The sequence below is a fragment of the Vicia villosa genome, linkage group LG7 (assembly GCF_029867415.1).
Source record: "Vicia villosa cultivar HV-30 ecotype Madison, WI linkage group LG7, Vvil1.0, whole genome shotgun sequence".
Lineage (NCBI taxonomy): Eukaryota > Viridiplantae > Streptophyta > Magnoliopsida > Fabales > Fabaceae > Vicia > Vicia villosa.
In genome coordinates this window covers 72,019,408-72,044,306 of record NC_081186.1, presented here as the reverse complement: position 1 = coordinate 72,044,306, position 24,899 = coordinate 72,019,408, and the positions used below count along the sequence as shown (strand labels likewise).

General features: G+C 32.3%; 1 protein-coding gene across 1 annotated transcript; it reads left to right on the top strand.

Moving 5' to 3' along the window:
* Window positions 1-21,970: 21,970 nt before the first annotated feature.
* LOC131620769 (uncharacterized) lies at window positions 21,971-24,375 on the top strand. Its single transcript, XM_058891928.1, has 3 exons — window positions 21,971-22,497; window positions 22,674-23,784; window positions 23,877-24,375. The coding sequence occupies exons 1-3, from the start codon at window positions 22,094-22,096 to the stop codon at window positions 24,165-24,167; spliced, it is 1,806 nt and encodes a 601-aa protein (XP_058747911.1). The 5' UTR covers window positions 21,971-22,093; the 3' UTR covers window positions 24,168-24,375.
* The last annotated feature ends 524 nt before the right edge of the window (window positions 24,376-24,899 follow it).

The following is a 24,899-nucleotide window of genomic DNA, read 5'->3' as shown; positions in this document are numbered from 1 at the left end:
AAACTGATGCGTGAATTTAAAGCGTCAGACCTAGGGAATTTTTCATATTTCTTAGGGATGGAGTTTAAAGACACAAGTGATGGAGTGTTATTCCACTAAAAGAAGTGTACTTCAGATATGTTTAAAAGGTTCAAGATGAACAATCGTAATATAGCAATCACACCATTGGAGATATGAGCAAAATTGAAAACAAAATAAATGATAAGTTTGAAGATACGATATTGTAAGAACAAATCATTGGATTTCTAAGGTACTTATGCAATACCAAACTTGAAATTTGTCAAAATGTTTTACTTTTGAGTAGGTTAATGGAGAAGCCACATGAGTGTCATCTGTCGGCATTCAAGAGGGTTCTGAGATACACAAAAGGTATTATCGATTATGGTTTGCTGATGACAAGATAGAAGAATACCAGTACAGATGCAGAGGTATATGGTTACACTGACTCAAATTTCAGTGGAGATCAATACGAGAAGAAGTGTATTACATGCCACATATTTATGATTGGAGGTGCACCAATCTCTTGGAGCTCAAGAAAGAAAATCATTATGGTTTTGTCATCTTGTGAGCTACGTACATGGGTGCTTCGTATGCAACATGTCAAGTAGTATGGATGCCGCTAGAAGAGCTCAAGATCATGGAACCTAAGAAAATGAAGTTGTTTGTTGATAACAAACTATTGACTTGAAAATCATCACGCTTGTCAAGTTCGAAGTAAGCACATAAAGAGAATGTATCATTTTTTTAGATATCAAGTAAATAAAAGAAAGCTTGAACTTGAGCATTGCAAGTCAAAATGACATCTAGGTGAGAAACTCACCAAGCCCCTGAAGAAAATCAGGTTGGATGAGTTGAAGAGAATCATTGCGATGAAAATCCTAGAAAACATGAATTAGGAGGTGTGTTAGAAGATGTAATTCATTTTTTAATATGAAAGTCTATATTTGACAACGTTGCATTCAAACTAGTCGAAGTCGCTGTAAACAACAAAGTCGAAGACAGTTAAGTTGAAGTTAGTTGTACTCGATAGAGTCGAATACAACATTTAGATGTCGAATGTAGCAAACATGTTTTCGACTATGTCAAATACTGCATTTAGTGAACATGTTGTAATGGTTCTTTATATAAAGACACGTGATTATGCAAATAAAATAATTTCATAATAATATTCTCCCTTTTCACAACATAATATCTCTCTCTCTCTCCCATTCAATTTCTTGAAAACCTTAATTGTTCCAACAGATGGTAGTTTATAATTAAGGACAAATAGCTAATAATTTATTTCTTATGAGAGATAGCTAATAGTTTATAAGAGATTACTAGTATTCGATAGGTAAAAACTAATAATTGATAGTTAATAGCTGATGAATGATAGTTGATAGTTTTTAACTAATGACTGATAGCCGATATTTAATGATTGATAAATGATAGCTTAGAGCTGATGACTGATAATAGATAGTTAATAATTGATTGTTGATAGTTTATAGTTGATGAGTGATAGTTGATAGTTAATAACTAGTTGATGATAGTTTATAGAAGATGACTAATATTTGATAGTTAATGACTTACTGTTGATGAGTTATAGTTGTTGACTGATAGCTGATAGTTAATGATTGATCACTGATAAGTTATAATTGATGACCGATAGTTGATAATTGATGAGTGGTTGTTGATAAGTTAGTTGAAGTATTTGATAAAATAGTAATTTCATTAGACAATAAATTAAACGATGAAAAATAATATTCTTTAATTAATAATTTAGAGGTTATATAATCCTTTATACATCATTAAATTAATTTTTATTTAAAATTAAGGATGATAATAAATATATAAACAATTATATATATATATATATATATATATATATAAAATTTCAACAAACAACTAATAATATTTTTAAACTGAAAATATCGTTAAAACAAAAAGAAGGATAACAAAATACACAAAGGAGGACCAAACCAATACCCCTTAATAACAGAGCCTAAGCCTAGGGATACCTTCCTTGTCTAAAAGGTAATCCTTAACTAAAACAGAGGAAACAAAGGGAAACCAAGAAAATGACCTTCAAGAATATCCAATATTCGCTAGATAATCAGCACAAAAATTGGCTTCCCTATAAACATGGGATATCATGAAATCAATTCTTTGAGTATAAGCATGACAACAAAGCCAACGAGATCTGATTCTCCAAGGAACAAGAGTAGAGTCTGAAAAAGCTTTAACCACAAGCATACAATCTATTTCGATCCACAGCTTCCTCCAGCCCAAAGATAAAGCTTTCTCTATAGCCAACATAGCCGCCCAGAGCTCGGCCAATTCTGAATTTCCCTCCCCCATAAAGTCACAAAAACTACCCAAATACTTAACATTTTCATCTCTCAATATTCCACCACACGCCTTAAAACTGAATCACCTCTCGTCACACCATCAATATTAACTTTAACTAATAATAGACTAGGAGTGAACAACAATAAAGAATGAGGTTAAAATCCACATGAAAAGAGAATGGAGGAAGGTAGAATGAAAACAACCTAGAAAAAGAATAAAGAAAAATGTAGTAAATTACTCATAATATTTTATGATATAAATTTGACTTTTTCTATTTATATTTTAAAATATATTTATTTTATTTTTAATTTAATTATAAAGAAAATTAATAAATTTTAGTTATAAAAATAAAAAGTTTAACAAAATAAAAGTTGAAAGCTATTAATTTTTAAGGTTTGAGTATGATTTATTATTAAATATTTTTTATTTTATTTTGCCTTATCTTTTTTAAAAGTTTAGTAGCCTATATATGTTTCACATTAATAGTTTTTTTTTTATAAAATAAACAGCTTATTTGAAGTTTATAGCACAAATACTCATTAAAATAAGTACTTATTAAAAAGCTCGCATAAATTTTTTTTTTACAAAAGATAAATAAATTAAATTAGTTTTATATGTGTTATTGTTTTTATAAGTTATTTTTGTAAACTTATAAAAATAAAATCACAAAAAATTATGAATAATGATATAAGTTGTTTTAATAATCTCTTCTAAACAATGCCGTAAAATTTATTACATAAAATAAATTCAAATAAGTGAATCTAAATAAATCTTAAATATTTCAAATAGACCAAATCTTAAATACGTCAAGTCTTTGTAGCTCGGTATGGCGTATTAGCATCCATCCTAATGAGCTTTTGATTACAACTTACTTAAATAATTTTCTAAAAAATAATAAAGAAAAGCAAAGAGATGATATCCTTCGTGATTGCTGCTCATATTTTATTTGAGTAACTAACCACCACCTAAGTGTGAAAACGACCACCTGCCAACCGTTTCTTACATTCTAGATATTGATTTATAATGCATTCATATTAAAATAACCCAACTATAATTTACGATATTTCTATTATATAGACCCACCACCCACTTCCAAACAAAACCAATTTTGAACCTATATCCACTAAAATCATTATTCATAATAATGTCATGAAAATATTTCTTATTATTATTTTTTGTTTGTTTCTATAACTCTTTTTCTCCACAGATAAATTTCTATGCTTTTGGATTTTTATAGAGGAACTTTCGCTTTCTGGCTTTATGTAAAACCACGTAATTTGTATAGGCCACTTTATTTTTCACTTTCTTTTTGTTTTTTCTTTATGATTGGATGTAAATGCATTGTAGTAATAAATAACTTGGTGTAGGAAATGGGGTAGAGGAGTATCCCACTTTGTGACCACATTGAATAGCATCCATAACTAGTAGTATAATTAATGTTCTATATGTCTATAGTAGACTTCATTTTTATTAGATCAGGGTAGTTGGGAAGAATGGAGTTTTCTGATGGGAGTGATTTTGGTATTGGGATGTATTGGAGTTACATTTTTTTCCCTATTGAATTTCATTGTATAAACTATTTATAAAAAAGAGTTAATTTCATTATTGTAAAAAAATAGTTAATTTAATTGAATTTATATTATCAAAATTATGACACGTTACAAATTTAAACTTTATAATTAGCATGCAAAATATAAAGTTTACTAGAAACTGAAAAAATAAACAATATTAAATATTAAATAGTAAGTTGTAATTAAACGTGAAAATAGGTAAGAACAATTAACACACATATCTATGGAAACCGTCATAGCAGGGTTATTTATTTATTTATTTAAAAACACTCTAAATTTTTTTATAAAGTTATTTACTTGAAAATATTAAGCCACATTCTATAAGAAAAAGTTTTTTTTTAACTTATCAGATTGAAAATATTGAAAATAAATTATGAACAAAAGTTATTTTTATAAATTTACATAAACAAAATTTAATTTATATTATTAAGTGAATTCATATAAGTCAATGTAAATAATTTTTTTCATTAATCTTACAATTTTTAGTTTAATTAGTTGAATGACATATTTTGATAAGTTTAATTAAACTAAATATACGTTTAATTAAACGTTAGTTGAATGATTTATTTATATTAAAATGAAATAACTTCACCTTACATGTCCCTAAAGATCATCATAGATATAATTAAGGGGATCCATGTGTTCTTTGTTTGTCTTTGATGAACTTAATTTACTATGCAAGATTTTCCAAGTATACAGGGTTCACAAAACTTCAGCTTTTAAACTTTGTCTCCACCAAGCAGATTTTATTTCCCTAATTCGACCAGATCCCTTTCACTGACATGACACAATCTCATGTGCCAAATTTCTGTCTTCGACAAAGATTTCGTGGATGTAACATTTGTCGACCCACTTACAACTTCAGCCCAAGGGTATACAAGCCTTGTTTCTTCACGCCTCTCAAGACTTCCTTCGACCCCTTCATGACTCTTAGAAACCTTTCTCTCCTTGGAAAACATATCCTTTTTTGTCGAATTCACCAAGAGAAATCAAATTTCTCTTCAAATCAGGAACATACCTGAATTCAGTCAACAACCTTATTGACTCATCATAGAGCTTGAATCTCACAGATCCAACACCTATAATCTTGCAAGCTTTGTTGTTTCCCAGCAATACAAATCCACCATCTTGATCACATAATTCCTCAAACAAGTCTTTGTTTGGAGTCATGTGCCAAGTGCAACTTGAATCCATAATACACTCATTACTCGAGTCACTGCTTGAAACCACAAGAATATCAGATGATTCAAAATCATCTTGAACAATGGCAGCGTTGCCATTATCCTTACCTCCATGATCTTTCAGGCGTTCAGGGCACACCTTTCTTGTGTGACCCTCCTTCTTACAATGATAACATCGAATACCAAATACATAGCCACTGTAAGACTTCAACTGACTTTTGCCTTTCTTCTTGTCGAACTTACCCTCATTTCGCAAGAATTTTCCTTTAACGGCCAAACCTTCACCAACAGTCAAAGGTTTATGCTCCTTTCGTTCGTTCAAGTTCTTAGAATACAGGGCTGATTAAACTTCTTCAAAGGTCAGAGATTCCCTTCCATACAAGAAAGTTTCTTTGAAGTGGGCATGTGATCGAGGCAAAGCGCACAACAATAACAGCGCTTGATCTTCATCATCGATCTTCACATCAATATTTTCAAGATCAAGAATCTACTTGTTGAACATATCCAACTGCTCAGCCAACACTTTGTCTTCAATCATCTTGAATTAATACAAAGTTTGCTTCAGGTAGAGTCGATTTACCAGCGATTTGGTCATGTACAAACTTTCAAGTTTCACCCATAACCCTGATGTCACTATGCCAAAAAAGACCTACGAAAGCGCTTTTTTGGGCTTTAAAAGCGCTGCCGTAGGTGGCGCTGCTATAGGTTTTAGCAGTGCTTTTTGTTTAGGCAAAAGCGTTGTCGTAGGTAGGCCTAAGGCAGCGCTTTTTTTTTTTAAAAGCGCTTTCATATATAGGCCTAAGAAAGCGCTTTCCCTTGAAAAGCGCTTTCGTAGGTGGGTCTTTAGCAACGCTTTTCCTAGAAAAAGCGCTTTCAAAAGTAGCCTTTAGCAGTGCTTTTTTTCAACTTTTATGCTTTCTTTTATCATCTTAGGCAGCGCTTTTTATTAAAAAGCGCTTTCGTAGGTAGGCCTTTAAGAGCGCTTTCGTTGCTAAACGCAATATTTTAAAGAGCAACCTGTAATTTAAGCCTCCCAGTTCGACCTGTAATATTTTTGGAAATAATCCCTAAACCTGTAATTCAAGCCTTATTTTATATATATATATATATATATATATATATATATATATATATATATATATATATATATATATATATATATATATATATATATATATATATATATATATATATATATATATATATATATATATATATATATATATATATATATATATATATATATACCATTATATACCAATATAATACCATTATAATCCAAAATAAAATATATACACCATTATAGTTCAATTCACATATGTTTGCAACAGATACATATAACTAAATCATCTCTAACATAACTAAATCAGAATAAGCCTGAAATTCTCAAAATCCGACAAGCTAGCGGACGGTCCTGGTCCTCCAAAGTATGAACAGAACAACACGTTCAATTAAACTAACTTTGCTCAAACACAATTAAAGACTCCAACACAAAGTCATTATCAAAATCTGTCACACAATAATGTATTCGTAACACTTTTCACACAATAATGTATTCATACCTATATGATTCTTTGCTGAATATAAAATTGACACAATTCCTCTTTGATTTCTTCCAACTTAAGTTTTGTGTAAGAAGCAGAATAGAATTCATCAAAGTACTACATAACAAAAACATAATATGCATGATTTAGTTAAATGTAATAAATTATAAGAAATTATCCTAAGTTATAAATCCATACCGTGATTGGAATCTCTAATTGATTCATTTGAAGAGTTTCTTTCAAAAACCTCAAAACAAAGTATCCGCAATCTGTACTGTTTCGCTGTTGCGGACACTACATAGAAAAACAAATAAGATTTTTTAGTTGTCTTGTTTTATCAAGTAGCATAACTATTATAAGCAGAATTGTGAAAATTAATGTACCTGCACTTTGATCCAAGTAATGTTGTTTGATTTAGTTCGTGATACCTGTGCGTCTCTTTGACTTCGGAATACTTGTATTGATCTAACAAAATAAAAACATATATTTAGATCAATCTCAAATAAATAATTAAATATATAAATATACACGGATATTTAGAACAATCTCACTTACCTATCAATCATTTACTTCATATCCGGATAATTGGTCCACGCACCACCTACCGAATTCAGACAATAGACCACTTCTTTTATAGGATCGATAGCAAGCAACAACAGTGTGCTCTATAAATTAAAACAAAAGTTTATATGAAAATTTTGCTACGCAAAAGAAACAAATATTAGATGAACCAATAATGAAAAACTAATCCTATTGGTCGAGTATTATACGCCCAAAGATACAAGTTTTATGTATTGTCGGTGGCCATGAATCTCTCGACTAAGCGCTGTCTAACTGAATCTGGTTCCCTATCAATTGTCGCTCCGCTGACATGGGAGGAAGACACGAAATGGAATCTGTTTGACAATTCAGTCCCGCGCATCATTTTGTCATACAATAACCTTAAATAAAAACATAATAAACATTAGACTATTTTCATTGAAATGTGTAAATAAATTATTCAACTAATTAAATAATATATTGATCGGATTACCGGATGTATGAGTGAATATTACTGACGCCTAATTGTTTATGCTTAAAAATCTCTTCCATGTCCTCTAGTGCAACTTGTTCGTTGAATTTAAAACCAAAGATAGCTTCATCCATATTAATTTCACGAATAGCACCTGTCGTCAAATTTGACATATCCACTAGTGTTCCAAGCGTCTGCCGGTATCGAGACACAAAAGCACCTCTTTTTACCACGGCCTTCCGAGGACCCTTTTCCTTTTCCTTGGGTGGTACGCTACGAATTTGCTGGCTCACTTGTTGTGACCCTTGAGCAGATACCTAATACGAAAGGCAACAGGAAACCTTGAAGCCATGATTTTGAGGCGTTATCCAGAAAATATTGAAGAAATACAGGGTATGACAACATTAAAGTCTGAAGCTTTAGCACAAATGTGACGCCTTAAATTGCTCATGCTGTGGAATTTGAACCTAAAGTTGAACAAAAAGAAGAAGAAAAGTGAGAGAGGGAGAACTTACAACTACTTCAATGGAATTTCTGGAATCTCTTCCCTTCAGCGTCGGGCTTCCCCTTGCTCTTCCCTTCAGCGTCGCGGCTTCCAATTGAGAACGTTTGGGGAGAATCTCTGGAATTTGAAATCTCTGGAGAATCGATAACGAGAACAAAATGCGTGTTTGGGTGAAATTTTAAATCTTGGAGAATCGATAACGAGAACTGTTGTGTGTTTGGGGAGAATCTCTGCAATTGCTCTTAGGGTTTTGTCATTCTGAGAGGCAAAAGCGTGTTTTGTTAATTTTGTTTTAAAAATTTTAATTTTAAATAAGCTACTAAAGCGCTTTTAAAAGCGCCTTCGTAACTATACTTATACCAGCGCTTTTTAGGAAAAAAACGCTTTCGTAGCCTACCCCTATAGCAGCGCTTTTACAAGCGCTTTCATATCTCAGCCTATAGCAGCGCTTTCTTAAGGTAGCCTTAGAAAGCGCTTTTTAAAAACGCTTTCGTAGGATCCCCCAAAGCAGCGCTTTTTTCCCTTGTTTTTTAATTTTGTTTTTAGCGAAACCTATAGCAGCGCTTTTTTCTAAAAGCGCTTTCGTAGCTGTGCTGCTAAATCCCAAATTTGGCATAGTGTGTCGTCGTCTCCTTTGATACCTGTCGAAGAACCTTATCACCAAGGCTCAACAAAATTGCGTTATGGACTTTCTCTATCATGGTCGTCTTTTCTTTTTTCGTTAATGCAACGTCCATAGCCGTCGCCCCCTTCAACGCTTCCAAACAACCCTGCTGAACCAGTAGGGCTTTCATCTTCAAGCGCCACAGACCGAAATCATTCACTCTGGTGAACTTTTTAATCTCATACTTTGTTGAAGGCATCTTCTCCACGCTCACCGTACCAATTTGTTGTGAAAAGGATGCCTCTAACGGAGTATAATAGAGAAGACAATAAGAAAACAAAGGTGATAAACAAGAAGAACAACAATGTTTGGTTATAACTGCTATTCTTTCTTTTCTCTTTCAATCAAAATTACAAGTTACAAGAATTACAAGTTACAAGTATGCAATGATGAGAGACTATTATGCTATTTATAATAAACCTAACATACTAAACTAATGGGCTTTTCACAAATACCCATTACAAGTCAACTTAAACAATTGGACATAACAAACAGGCCCAATTAGAAATACTAACAACCCTAGTATTTCTACACCGCCATACTAGAACAGACTTCAACTACAGTATGAGAGTTTTTGACACATTCTTTGTCGAAACAGAAAGCTACTCTTCTATTCACTAGAGTTCGACCTAATTCTCACACCTGGTCATTGAAATGAAGATAAGCATGGAAGAAGAAATGGAACTCAAGGTAGAAACAATCAATAGTTAATTTTTCAAATATATATATATATATATATATATATATATATATATATATATATATATATATATATATATATATATATATATATATATATATATATATATATATATATATATATATATATATATATATATAACCTTGTGAAAGGAGCAACACATTGAAGCCAAATTTTATTTTCTTTCGAACCAAATAAGTAAGAGAAACATTATTCTGACATTTTGTAAGAAAATGATCAAGTTGCAAATGTTTTAAACAAGTCGCTAAAGATTGAATAGTTTAAAGAAACGATGATAATCAATGTATTCCGTATAGAGACTTTAAATTAAGAAGAAATCTTTAAATATAATTCAAACAAAGAGCTTAAGTGTGTTATTTATAGATGTAAGTAACTATATAGTTAAATTAGTTCCTGATCATGATCCAAATTTATAATATCTAATAAAAAAAGTCTTAAGATTTGGTAAATCTAACCATGTACCAATCAGATCACAACACAACATAGTTTAGTTTAGATGTTAGAAATACATGAAGATGCATTTGTACACCTTTATATTTGTAAAAAAAGAAAATATGTATCACATTATTTGATTTTTTTTTTAATAAGCAAATGAATGAAAATGTGAGTGTGTTAGCATTAACATTATTTAAAGTACTAAGTTAACCAAATAGTAGACATACAATTGACCCGAATCCATAAGGTTTTGTCAATTTATTGGTTGATAATTGATGCCCACTTATATAAAAATATATAATATAATTATTAATCCAATTATGCAGATTGTAAATCTTTGATTATTCATTCCAATGATACCATGTCCTAGAATAAAACCATTGGAACATTTTACCCCAATTAAATATATAACTATCTTTTTTTAGGATAAAAGCATATGATAAACGATATATAAATCTTAAATGATTTCGTTGCAGATTTGTGATCATCATATGTTCAAAAGTAATTGATCAAGCTATTGCAAAAGTCAAAAACTTTATCACAGTTAATTATTAATAACTCATATAGAACTGTATATGCATGCATCTGTAGTTTGTTTCAACATACATGAAAACGACATAATAGAGCGGCATATTTTATCAAATCACAAGAATAATAAAATTAAAATCACAATCACACACTTTGATTGATTACATTTTTTTATTAGGAAAATATCCGTATAGAATTATAGTATTATTAATCTTTGAGATATTAAGAAAAAGACTAATAAATTTGCTATTAAAATAAAATTGTTCTCTTTCTTTTATATTAATTATAGTGAGTAAATAATAAATATTTTATCGCAAATACAACAAAACTAGTTAACGAGAGGTTAGTTCATTACTTTTAGTAAACATGATTGAAATTTCTCTAAAATTAGTGCAAAATGAAAAAACATGAGAGATGAGGGAACGATATCCACTAGACAGTGTAGACAGTGGTGATCTGATAATATAATAAGTGATATAATTTATTAAATATAAATATTAATTATTATAGACTTATTATGATATCATCTAAGATGATTCATTAAATTTTAAGAATTTATTTTGAAGGAAATAATCCAATCCAATTCATATTATGAAAAGAATAGATTGAATCTAATCTAATAGTCATTATTTTTATTGGATACGTGAATTGGATGAATTGATGTTCAGATAAATTTAACGGATGATCGACTAATAAATTTATAAGAAAAATGAAAAATATTTCTGGGTAAACAATGGGTACAAATAGCAGTCCCTTTATTGGAATATAAGTGATTTGGGTTAATTAAAGTAATTGGACCTATTCTATCTTATAGACTTGCATATAATTTAGAAAATTTCTATTCCCACCTTAATGATTAGTCTTACACCTTAGTAAAAAAACAAAATTATTAATGTTATGTCAAAAATTAATATGTAAATACATCTCCGTATACATTTCGGAGATGCACTTTCAGATGCATTTTTAATCAATAACACACCAGATATTTCTCCTTTCTCATTTCTTTTTTACTCTCTCAAACTCTTAAGGACAACTTGATTCGAGGTAATTGTTTTATTAACAATATCGAATTGGTTGCTCTCCTTTCTCATTTCTTTTTTACTCTCTCAAACTCTTAAGGACAACTTGATTTGAGATAATTGTTTTATTAACAATATCAAATTGGTTGCTATTATTGATACTGGTGTTACTCATTCGTTTATTTCACATGATTGTGCTATTATGTTGGGGTTGCAATTGTCTTCTATGGATGGTAGTATGATAATAGATACTTTGCTAATGGCTCTGTTACTACTACTTTTGTTTGTAAGGGATGTCTTTGACTATTTTTGATAAAAAAATTGTGATGGATTTGGTGTGTCTACCCTTGCACCAAATCGATGTGATTTCTGGGATCAACGGGTTGGAGTTCAACTATGTTAATCTCAAAATGAAATTTCAAATAACGTTAATTTTGATGTAATTCAATGACATAGTAAATCATTATAGATTAATCTCAAACTTTATAGATATGATTTATACGATAATATGTTTCATTCCAACGGTTGATTTAAAAATATATTTATTCGAAATAAAGTTATGAGTATAACTTGTAGTATAACTCATCAAGGTGCAATTCAATGAAAATAGAAGTTTTTAAATTAAAATCTTTAATTTAAAATTTTATTTGTTAAAGTTGTATATAAGGTTCAGATTTGTTAGTTTATTTTCTTGAATGGTTAAATCAAGAAAATTAACTTCAATGGTTTAGTTTTAAAAATCCCAGGTTAATGTATTTAGTTTAGATATAGTTGGTTCATTTTATTGCTTTTGTTATGCTAGTTCATTTTATTGCTCTATATTCTTCAAAAATAAGTTCTAGGCATGAGAATTACAAAAGTTCCTGCCAAACAACCACGCATATGCTAGACAATCACCATGCTATTGCCAAAATATGGGGTATTTCAAATCTGAACAAAAATCACAAAAGATTGAAGTTTACTATTAGAAACTTTCCTTAAAATTTCTCTTGTGATTTTTTTTTACAAATAAAGGAAAATCTTCAAATTTTAATAGTAAAAATTTTAACTATAAAAAATAAAATCTAACTTAAGATAGAAAAAATCTCAAATTTAAAAAATTAAATATTAAAATAAATTTATTTAAAATTTTATTTTTTTTTCAGATTTGTTTAACCTATATATAAAGTTATTAATCTTTTTTAATTTTTTTTCAAACACGTTGATATGTGTTGAAATATATGAAGTACGGATATCTCGAATTTGATTTCGACACGGACACAACGAGACTAGTAATAATTTTAACTAAACTAATTAATTTAATATAATCACAAGTGTTGATGCAAATGTCTAATACTGATACAGACACGTTATTTTAAAGGTGTTAATGCTACAAAGGCTAAAACTTTGTTAAACAAGAATTTCATTTTTTTTATTATAAAATACCAAGAAGAAATGGCATGCGGTGAAGATAATTGAGGGTGACAGATAATGAAAGATGATGATTTTTTTTTAGATTTGAATTTTTTCTTCTTATTTTTATTTTTAGAATTTTAAATTTTTTTCCACTACTCATATCATCAATTTTTAATTTTAGATATGGATTTTTTTCAAAATTTTGATTTTGAAAAAGACGAAAAGAAGAAAAAAAAAATTTAAAGATGAAGAAGATGAGTATAAAATAATAATTAATTATTTAAATTAATTAAAATTATATTATTTAATATAAAAATATTAATTAATTAAAAATTGAAATTTAATAAAAGAAATTATTAATAAATAATCAATTATTTATTTCAAACGTTTAAATTAAATAATAATATATTAATGATTAAAAAGACAAATTTTCTATGATAGACAAAATATATCTACTTAATATATATATATATATATATATATATATATATATATATATATGGACTTGGATCCTCTCCTTCCATCTATTCTCTCCAACTATCTCTTTCACACTTATCTCTCTATCTCTCTCTAATATTTTCTCTCTCTTCTTTTTTTACCATTTCTCTCTCTACTTAGTATATTGATTTTTCAATAAATTTAAAAATAAAATATCTCTTAACGGAGCTAAAAATTTTTAGCGAAATTCTTTCACAAGTGATTTAAGTATCATAGATTATGGTTATAAAATTATTGGAAAAAATTAAAACGATAACTAATATTTCAATAAATTGATTACCGTAATTGACGCCAAAATAATTCTATTATTGACTAATTTCTCTATGACGTGGGACACAAGGCAGACCAGGTTCCAAACTTACGACTCTAGTATTCAACCAAACCCACCATGTTCCACTTTCTCCCCACAATCCATTTCATTCAATCACCAATGTTATCATCTTCTATCATTATTACACCTCCTTTTGCTCTAATCAATGCACTCATTTTTCAATTTTTACATAAGGGATTCATCACCAATTCATTGAACATAGATAGCCTATTCTTACATAAATTTTAAACAAATTTTGTATCAAATTAACTATTATAGTATAGATTTGACAAAATCATGATTTGTCATAGTGAATTAGTGTAATATTGTAAATCCACCTTGTAACTTGGACAAAATCATAGTAGTACCATAATTTTGCTTAGTTTACTACGAAGTCAAAAACACTCACGAGTTTGTTGTAAAAAGATTAGTTTTATAGAACAAGAAAATACTACCTAGCTAGTTTGTATAAAAAAATTGCTACTATAAAAAGACAACAAAAATAAGATTATTTATCTACTTGAATCGTGTATTAGCAAAATTAGTTAATAATCTCACAACATGGTGAACTAAAGTTCATTTCTGACTAATATATATATATATATATATATATATATATATATATATATATATATATATATATATATATATATATATATATATATATATATATATATATATATATATATATATATATATATATATATATATATATATATATATATATATATATATATAGCGTTTAAAAGTGTGTTAGTTCTTAAATAAGATCCTATTACGTAAAGAAATCATACAAAAATTATTATAATAATTGATATCCACATTCATCTATATTAATTCAATCTCTCCACCTAAATATTGGCTACATTCATGTGCACATTGTTGGGCCAATGACCGTTCGAGGAGAATTTGACACCTCAAGAAGATAATCTCTTTTGTCATCATTACTATCATTAACCATAACAACGAATCTCTCGACTTCAATATTGTATAGAGAAAACAATCACTACCTGCATTGACATCCTTTACCGTATAGTAGGAAAAATATAATGTTTTAGTCGCATCAGCAAGGGTGGGCGGCCTTAGTATATTAGATAACAATGTTTCGACATATGTCATGGTGTCGTCTTTCTTTTTTATTTCTTGAGCCAATGATTACACCCTCTCATTCAACAAGCATGTGATACTAAAGGAATGTATCCCATTATCCATATCCTTCAATAGACATATCTTTCTAAGGAGCTCTTTCGGAAAAGACCTCGCTCGATAGTAAGGTCACCAACAGGCTCCTCGAGTACTTCTTTATCTTTTTATAGACAATCAGGCAAGAAGACATCCTTATTTCACAAGAACCAAATGCTAGTACCGTCAAAGCTCTGCACCTAGGGTCATTGATGAGCTTCCCTTAAGACTTAATCTTCTCGAGTTTGGCTAAACTCTTTAAGGTATTTTGTTGAACAACTTCCTTATAGGAGACGTTTCAATGGCACGAACCTTGGAAGGATTCTTGTCTTTCATACATGGAAACAATGTAAGGTGATCCACGCCACAGGCTGATCATGAAGGCCTTGTGCCTCTGTCCGAGTTGTATCATGAAGAATAAAGAGGGTCAGGTCAACACGGCTACCCGAAGTTTGGACTCCAACCAGGACCAGCAAAGCAATGACCTTTGAAGGTGAATGTATATTTCTAGGAATCTTCTTCATCTTAAGAATTACTTTGTGGAATTTCATCTTATCTTCAAGCGAAAAACAAATAAATCATAGAAACATTCACTTTGAAATAGGGATAGAAAGGAAGAAGACTCCTATAGAACTCGCCAAAACTATAACGCCTCTTCTCTTTGGTGGTAGCATCCATCAGCGAGCGCATCTCTATGTAGCGCCTCTTTTGTTTCTTTGAATTCGTCATAGAAGACACAACATCATCGATGAACCTAAGCTTTCTAAAAAAGCCACTATATTCTTCTTCAAATAAGTCTCCTCTAGAGACAGATCTACATGAAGGTAGACATAAATTACGGCGTCGGCCAGGAAATGATTTTGACGCCAAAATTTTGGAAAGCTATTTAAACATTTTGAGGGTGTGTCAAATTGGATGTCATACATACCCGTATGAGAAATCTCGAGGAAATAAGTAACAAAGTAATATTGATCTTTGAAATTCTTCATGTTATTAGAGTAGACCTCGAATATCTTTTTGCCCTGCCTAAGAGAAAGGAAGCTTTGACCTCGTATCAAGTCGGTTGACCTACATTTAACATTAAAGAGGTGGAAAAAGTGTTAAGGTCGACAAAAGTTTCTTATACTTGCACCACTACTTGAAGACTTTGACGTAGCCCTAACTCACTAGGTTCATTTGAATGGGGGAAACTCCCAAATGGTAAAAAAACTTCCACCTCAAAGTCATTAAAAGGAAGACTGAGGCCTATAAGAGAAAAGAAAAATTCATGAAGAGGGATAAAATGCCCCTGAAACATGTTGGATCTTGTCTCTCTTAGGTGGAAGTACTCCCAAATCCTAAAGGGGGACCACCACACTAGTAAAGACAAACATAACGTCTAATGTTTTCTAGTCCACCCACAACAACAAAATTTTCCTCCTTCGCATTCTGATTTTTTTGCAAGCTTGATGATACATTATAGGATTATAGCCAACATACAAAAAAAATAATGGTCGTAAGTATAAGCAAGAGATTGAGATTCCAACCACTGTTGAAGCAGGCATAGCTCCAAGCAACAAAAGATTTGAAAATATTTATCCGGGAATTATCGTATCCACAGAGAATGGTGTAGAATGCCATTCAACAGTTTCTATAGTTTCGAACTCGGGTTTAAATGGATGAAAGTATAAAACCGGAAAAGTAAATATCAACACAAAAGAATTCATTCTTCAAAAAGATAAGATTTATCAAGCATTGTATACAATCTACTTCTCACAAACTTAAACTTATCGACCAATTATACTCAACATACGACACTCGTCAATGTCATCATGTATCTCTCACATCAGTGTCCATCTGTGGAGAACCTACGAGATCAACTTACAACCAAGGTTATCTTTAACGCAAAATCGTGAGAACATCCGTATTCTCGCGTCGGCGATCTCTCGCACGCCACTCAAACACGAAATCATAAAGGACAGATATAAAAGTCATTGTCAGCTCTAAATCTATTTCTAGAGTTCAGAAACTAACAGATAATCATCCTAGATAAGGATTCAAGAAGTTTATCTCTAAAGCAACCCAAATCCCGAGCACAGAGCAAAAACCTAAGACAACAATCAACACAGATTTGTAAAGCAGTTTAAATATAACTCCATGGGCGACAAATATACATAATTTCAAAGTAAATACATACACAAAACCCAACTATAAGAGAAAACACAAATAGGAAGAGAAATGAACCGAAAATCTCCCGGTTTGTCAGCTCCGTTTGACGATCAATCCACCTTCAATCATCCAAATGCAAGCTCCATAGTTGTTTTCTAACCTAATCTAACCTAAGAATGGAAGTGATGAAGTTTGGGAGCAAAAATCCCCAAAACCCAATAACCTAAAATGTTACAAATGAAAGAATATAAAGAAAAATTTTCCCAGGCTCGCTCAATGAGCTAATCTGGCACAGCGAGCTTTCAATAAATATTTGGTACAATGGAACTGGCTAAGCGGGCTGAACTGGCTAAGCGAGCTAATCTGGCTCAACGAGCTCATAAAATTTTTCTTCTTTGTTTTGTGTTTATGCAAGCGCGCTTCAACTTGGCTAAGCGAGCTTCTGCATAATTTTCATTTTATTGCTCCAAAATAACGAAATTGAAGTCGTGTCTTCGACACTTTATTCCTCGAGGCTCCGATATGCATCAATACCTATAAAACAGAGGAAAAACTATCATACGGCACATAAAACAAATCAAAACGCAACTATACTAATATTTACACAAAAGTTGGAATTTTATTAAAAAAATCAAAAGAATATAATCGATAAGTGCCATAAATATATACTCAAAATAACAACATTTTGGCACTTATCAACCACCACACCATTTTGTTGTCTTTGGGGTCACAAACAAAAGCACGATGATGCATTCTAATATAAGTATGAGCCCTGCATTCTTGCTTAAAGTTATTTATAATAGTTGGATTAATTATAGATAAGTTATGAAAAGCAAAACCCCTAGAAACCTCCCTAAGATCGAGGCTACTAGCCACCCTTCCATCCTTAGCCGCAATTTTTTTCCTTTAAATCTTCCATGACCATCTTCCCAAGAAACCCTAGCAAAGGGGAAACAAATAAAAAAGATAAAGAACCTTAGGTTGTTACCACAAAAGAAATTATCTTTGTAGTTTGCACAAATAAGGGCCACCAGAGAGACATCACAAAGGTTTTGGAGCAATAATCGACGAGAATTGTTTGTGAAAACTAGAAGCAAATAAAGGAAAACATGGGAAGAATTATCAAGTCTCAAGAGTGGAAAAAAGGGAAAAGTAAATCCTTTGACTCCTTGTGTATCCATTGGTACAATTGTCACACAATCAATGTTAGATATCATCGGAAAGTACATTCGTGCCACAAACAATCATGATAGTGCCTTGATCTATTAAAACACTCAAGTGCCCTTAAATATGGTCTTCATCACTGTCTAACCTAAAAAGACGCATCAAGTTTGTCCCATGAAACATTGCAATTATGAGATTATCATTTAATATGCATGTTTCTAATGCAATCGTTTGCCCTCTCAAAACCTTTTCACTTCCTTCAACTGAAGGCCGACTTAAAAACTGGTAAATAACCAAAGGTAGCTTGAGCCACATATCATTCACTTCAACAAGTAGTAACATGGGTTTGGGGTAACTATTTTGGGTCGTTCATAGTGCTCTCAGACAAAGGCCTAATCATGGGACCCAACACAAAAGGCGCAGACAACAATTATGGCACAAGACTGACCTCAGCCAAACACAAAGCAAGTAATCCGAGCCTCTGACATATCTCTCACTATCAGATATAATCAAATAACGATCTGCACAATGTGACGGGTTAAGTAGGGGGGATTTTAACCGCTCACCATATATATGTTTCACACGCACCAATTTCAAGTATCTCTTTAACTCTTATTCTAATTTTTTCCCAATACTTTATTAACTTAGGTGTTGGAGTGCTAACCTTGTAAGTCCACTCCGCTCAAACATGCCTAAAACACCTGTCACCGCACCAAAAAAACGCATTCTTCTTACATCTTATATTCTTGGTTCTAGCATGGAACACCATCTTTCATCATCATCATCATCATAAACTAGGCATTTTCTGATGCTTGCTTTAGAAGAAGATAATTTCGATTATTTAATTGATCCAAAGCTTTAGCGTAGATTTTACCCTAATGAGAGTATTCGTATGATTGCATGTGTTATAGCTTGCACATGCCACTCGCCCACTTTAATTTGAGAATGAGCTTGAATACAGATATGAGTCATTTTCTCAAAGTAGATTAGTTAGAGTTTTTTTTACCACTAAACATATTAAAATATCCCACAATAAATAATCATCTATGGTTTTACAAAGGACGAGATATGTCAAGTTCTATGTAACCTGACCCTACCATTTGTTCGAGTTTATTTTTAAATCTGAACTCATTCTTAATATTTGTTTAGACCAATTTTTAGACCCGAACAAATAAGGACAAGACCAAGTCAAATAAGGACGAGACGATACAAAAAAAATTGACTTAGTCTCGAGACAAGTCACCAATTTAATAAATATTTATAAAAAAACAAATCAACAATTTTTTATAATGATAAGTTAACATGAACATAACTTTTTTTTAGAGGAAAGAACAATTACTTCATTTCATTAGCAATAAGAAAATGTATACATGTTGGTACATCAGTAAAAACCTGAAAACTAGCAAAAGATGTAGCCGCCCGAGCCAAGACATGAGCAACTTCATTAGTTTGTCTCCTAATGAACTTAACATGAGAGTTCCTAAAAAAAGATGCTAGTAACCGTTTACATTCGAGAGCAATAGACCACAATACATATGTTTAGGATGAGACCTATTCACATTATCCACAACACTTTTAGCATCCAACTCAAAATCCACATTATCATAACCAAGCGTATGCACCCATTTGATAGCAGATAGAAGCCTTGTAGCTTCTCCAACAACAACTTCAGTGATAGGGGAGAACCATTATGTCCTGGTTGCGATAAATAAGCCTTTATTGTCTCTAATGCAAGCACCTATACCCACTTTATTATTAGAAAAAGAAACATCAATGTTGCATTTGAGACGATCAACCGACGGTTTACTCCAAGCAAGATCAACTGAAGGGAGAACATGGGAGTTATATGAAGACCTGGATTGTTGGGCGTTTCTCCATCCAAGTAACAAGTGCATAGCACGATTACAAATATCATCTTAGCATCTTCTGTTTGGTTTCATACTGGATTATTTCTTCACTTCCATAAACTCCACAAAATAGTAGAAAAAATGACTTGAGGAATATAAGTTTTAACATCTACAAATCACATATATCTTTAAAAAAAATTAATCACCCTAAAATTTCAACATATAATTAAAAAGAACAATTGTCTTACAAATTAATCTAAGAGACGATTCACCAAATAAATAAATTTTATTACAAACTAAAAGATAGTAGAAATCTTATCTTATAAATAAAATAGTTGTTTACAGCCATTAAACTGTGCATAAATTAAAGAGTAAAATCGTTAAAAACATGTTTAGATCTTTCATGTTCATGTTGTTTGTCATCGTTAATAATTTTATATTCAAATTTATTTGGGACGAGAGAGATAACTCCAAAGAAAACCCAACCCATCTCTTTTTTAATTATGTTCATGTCTTGTCTCTAAAATTTTATCTATGTTTTTTTAGATTACGTTTTTTTATAAGTAAAACTTGTATTAAAAGAAAGAGTACAATGGGTACTCAACCATAAACCTCTACACCTTTGGTTCTGGCAGCAAACAAATTCCAAGCCATCACTTTGGCCCTATCAACCACCTAAATAACCTGAACAACCGCTTCTAGAAAGACCACCTCGTTTCTGCTTAGCCAAATAGCCCAACATACCACAAGCCAAACCAACAAACGAGTGTTCTTATGCACCTGACCTTTGAGCATATAACCAAAGTTATTGTAATTAGTGTCGGAGGCATCCAACTTGAATTGAAACGGAAAACATAGCCATATGCTCCCAAACCTGAAAAATCATAAAATAGTCGAAGAAAAGATGGGGAATAGATTCTTCAACAACACTACAAAAGGGACAACATAAAGAATTGGATCCGCTGATGATCCCTTGATAGTCAATTCATCACGAGTTGGTAACTTGTTCAGCAACAATCTCCACCCCAAAACAAAGATTTTGCTAGGCACATTTGTGGTCCAAAGCATATCCAACAGCTGAATGGTACTTTCTTCCACCTGAACCTTCAAGACAAAAGTTGCTTTTAACACTTGATAGCTACTTTTTAACGAGAAACTGTGATTGCTCCTCCACCACACAAAACACTAACCATGTTCAGATCTCGCCACCATAAAGAATCACTTCTCTTGACTAACGGTTTAGTTTCATCAGGCATAAATGATTTGATATCTACATACCCTCAATGACAACAAACTCGACTATAAAACACTGACTTCATTAAGAATACATCATTTCCATTTAAATTCAACCTTTTACATTTGAATTGGGATGAATTACAAGACCGTATGAATCTTCTACACCCTAGAATATGTTATGTTACTAATTCTCCGATCAAGATTAGAAATTATATTTTTCTACCTTATTTGAGTTGTCTCTCAACTAGATGACTCCAATATTCAAATTTATAATTTCCTTAATCACATTACCAAGTGACTCAGCTAGCGGGAGACGGGACAATGTCCGTTCTAAAAAAAATGAGGCGGAATGAGACAGACTTTGTTAAAGGTATGAGTTTAAAACCTTGTTCCATCCAGAAAAAAGAAGAAGAATACGGGGCGGGATGGACCCGCGTGCATTGCACAGTCTTAAAATTGTAAATTTTCATGTTAATGATCGCGCCTGCGAAAATCCGCAAAAAAACAAAACAGACATATTTGTAAATGTGAATCTAAAACCTTGACGTATCCCCAAAAAAAAATATAGACTCATGCTTAACGAACCAGACTCATTTTATCACTTTGCTCTCAAAATTGTTAGACACATTTATTACTAGTCACTAGTGAAGCAATTACTCACCAAACAAACCAAATTGAAATTAGTACTCTCATCCCCACCTTACCACCCACCACCTTTTTAAACCTTTCTCCCTTCACATCACACAAAAACACACACACACTCCAACATCACACTACCTAACCAACCTCTCAACTCACATTTCCAATGGCAGCAGCAGCAGCATTAGAGTGCTGGCCAACCCGCACCTCCACCGCCACAACCACCGAAGACGACACAATTGAACAACAACAAGTCCTCATGAGAACTCACCAGAGATCCGAACTTGCTTCCACCACTTCTTCTTCACTTCCTTCCAATTCAAAACACTCCTCCACTCTCATACACAAGAACAAGTTTCACAAAATCAGTCGCAATTTCTCTGATGCTATTACATCTTTCAAAAACACTCTCAACCTCAACAACAACAACAATCCTGAGTCTCCTCCTTCTTCTAAGAAACTTGCTTGGGCCTCTGTTCTTCGTAATCTTACTCAACTCTACCCTGGAACTCAACTCCCGGATAATCTCATCTCTACCATCCGTAATCATTACCATTCTCTCCCTCTCAGGTTCTTCTCTCTTCATTGAATATATAACAATTACATAAACATCTTGGAATGTGTATTTTGTAATTTTTGTTAGTTAGTTAATAACTTATCACAAAAAAAACTAACATGGGTCATCGTGATTTTCTTTATTTGTTAATAAAAATGTTTTTTTTTTGGGTGTGTGGATTCTTTGATAGTTATGCACAAGCTGAATTTGATATGAAGGATGTGTTTCTTCACATCAAGTTGATAGAGCAGACATTGGAAAGTGATCAGCCTGCGATTGTGATTCAACAAGAGCGTGGTGGTGGTGGTGGTGGTGATGATGGTGAGGTTCAGGTTCAGGTTCAAGGGTCAGTGTTGAAGCTGAGTTTTGCTTGCAATGCACTCATTTCGTGGACTGCTATGTCGGCTGCGTTGGATAGTTTCTCTATTTGTAGCAAGAGGGTGCAAATCTTTGAGAAGAAAGGTTTCACCTTAGGGGTTGTTCTTGTTGCTGTTAGGTCCGGGCGCGAAAAATTGGTCAGGAACCAGGTTGAGAATGCATTGAAGTTTTCTTTAAAGAAGCCTAAAGCCGGTGCTGTGAATGTGAAGCTTCCGTTTGGACTTTGTGGGTGCCAGGAAGAGAGTTTCAAGGGGAGAGAGTTTGGGGAGATTGGAGAAGATAGTGGTAGCGGAAAGGAGTTTGAGAATTCTAGTCAAAAGATTCAGCTTCAGATGCCTTTATCTACCTCGTCTTTCATTATATCGGTGGATGAATGGCAGACGATAAAGTCAGGTGGGGTTGAGATTGGGAAATGGTTGTTGAATGCAGATAGTGTCGAGTTTACGGAACAGATTCGACACAATTCTTATAAGGGAATCTATATGGGGAAAAGGGTTGGAATTGAGAAGCTGAAAGGGTGTGAAAAAGGAAATTCTTACGAGTTTGAGCTCCACAAAAATCTTCTCGAACTGATGACTTGTGGACATAGAAACATTCTACAGTTCTGTGGTATTTGTGTGGATGATAATCACGGGTTATGTGTGGTGACTAAGTTTATGGTTGGTAGGTCCGTTCACGACTTAATCGTAAAGAACAAGAAGCTTCAGAGTAAAGATATTGTTAGAATCGCGGTAGATGTAGCCGAAGGGATCAAGTTTATGAATGATCATGGTGTTGCTTTCCGAGACCTTAATACGCAGAGGATTCTATTAGACAGGCATGGGAATGCTTGCTTGGGCGACATGGGTGTAGTCACTGCCTGCAAGAGTGTCGGGGAAGCAATGGAGTATGAAACCGATGGTTATAGGTGGCTAGCTCCAGAGGTTTGATTCTATTCATTCCCACACTTTTCAAGTTAACAGGACTCTAGTTTATGCTAACTTTTATCCCCTCTTTCTGTTTGGGTTAAAATCAGATAATTGCTGGAGACCCCGAGAGTGTGACGGAGACATCGATGAGCAACGTTTATAGTTACGGAATGATACTTTGGGAGATGGTAACCGGCGAGGCAGCGTATTCAGCACTTTCTCCTGTGCAGGCAGCAGTTGGCATCGCAGCCTGTGGTCTTAGACCTGAAATTCCAAAGGATTGCCAACCAAATCTAAGATACATTATGACAAAGTGCTGGAACAACACGCCTTCCAAACGTCCTCGGTTCTCCGATATTTTAGCTATATTGCTGCAACCATGTAACAACAATAGGTAAATTTCTATGCACATAGAATTTACTGAACCTAAATATGTTGATAGAAACTTATAAAGTTAACAGATATAGATGAATTTCCTATGATAAGAGTAACACAAACACAGAAACATTATCTATTGAAAACTATGATAAGTTTGTGAGGGATAGAAAAAACCAAAACATATCACGTTTTGGGGGCCAAGTAGTGGTGATTAGTTAGTTCTTTTTTGTTTATTTCACTGGCGGCTATCTTAATGGGATCAAAAAGTGGGTTCCATTTGGCTTTGTGTTCCCTTGGTAGGGAAATAATCCAACCATTTCAGGTGGGAGTGTCACATTTTTGGGTCAGTGGGATACAAATACAACGATTGTTACACATATATATCTGCTCCCATTACCACGTTGAGCCTAACTTATGCATAAGGACAAAGAATTTCTTTAACTATTTGTTCATTGTGGGGTGGTTAGATTAATATGCACCAAATATTTATATCTATATAAGAAAGTGTAATAGCAAATTTCATTAGTGGACATCTATAAAGAGGGAATCATCACAATAGAGTATCGGTAGTAAAGGGCATGTTATCTTTTATCATGATAATTATGATAAGGTAAAATAAGTAAATGTCAATAATTCTTGGCTTCATACTTTTCTCATTATTATTTCTCGTATATATAAAGGTTACAGGGCTATATCGGTAATTACACTAAATAAATACATTTAAACTAATTCCTATTCACATCCCCCCTCAA

Coding starts and splice junctions, on each gene's coding strand:
- LOC131620769 (XM_058891928.1), top strand. CDS start 22,094: ATGGCAGCAGCAGCAGCATTAGAGTGCTGGCCAACCCGCACCTCCACC. Junction 22,498..22,673: donor TACCATTCTCTCCCTCTCAG/GTTCTTCTCTCT, acceptor ATTCTTTGATAG/TTATGCACAAGCTGAATTTG. Junction 23,785..23,876: donor ATAGGTGGCTAGCTCCAGAG/GTTTGATTCTAT, acceptor GGTTAAAATCAG/ATAATTGCTGGAGACCCCGA.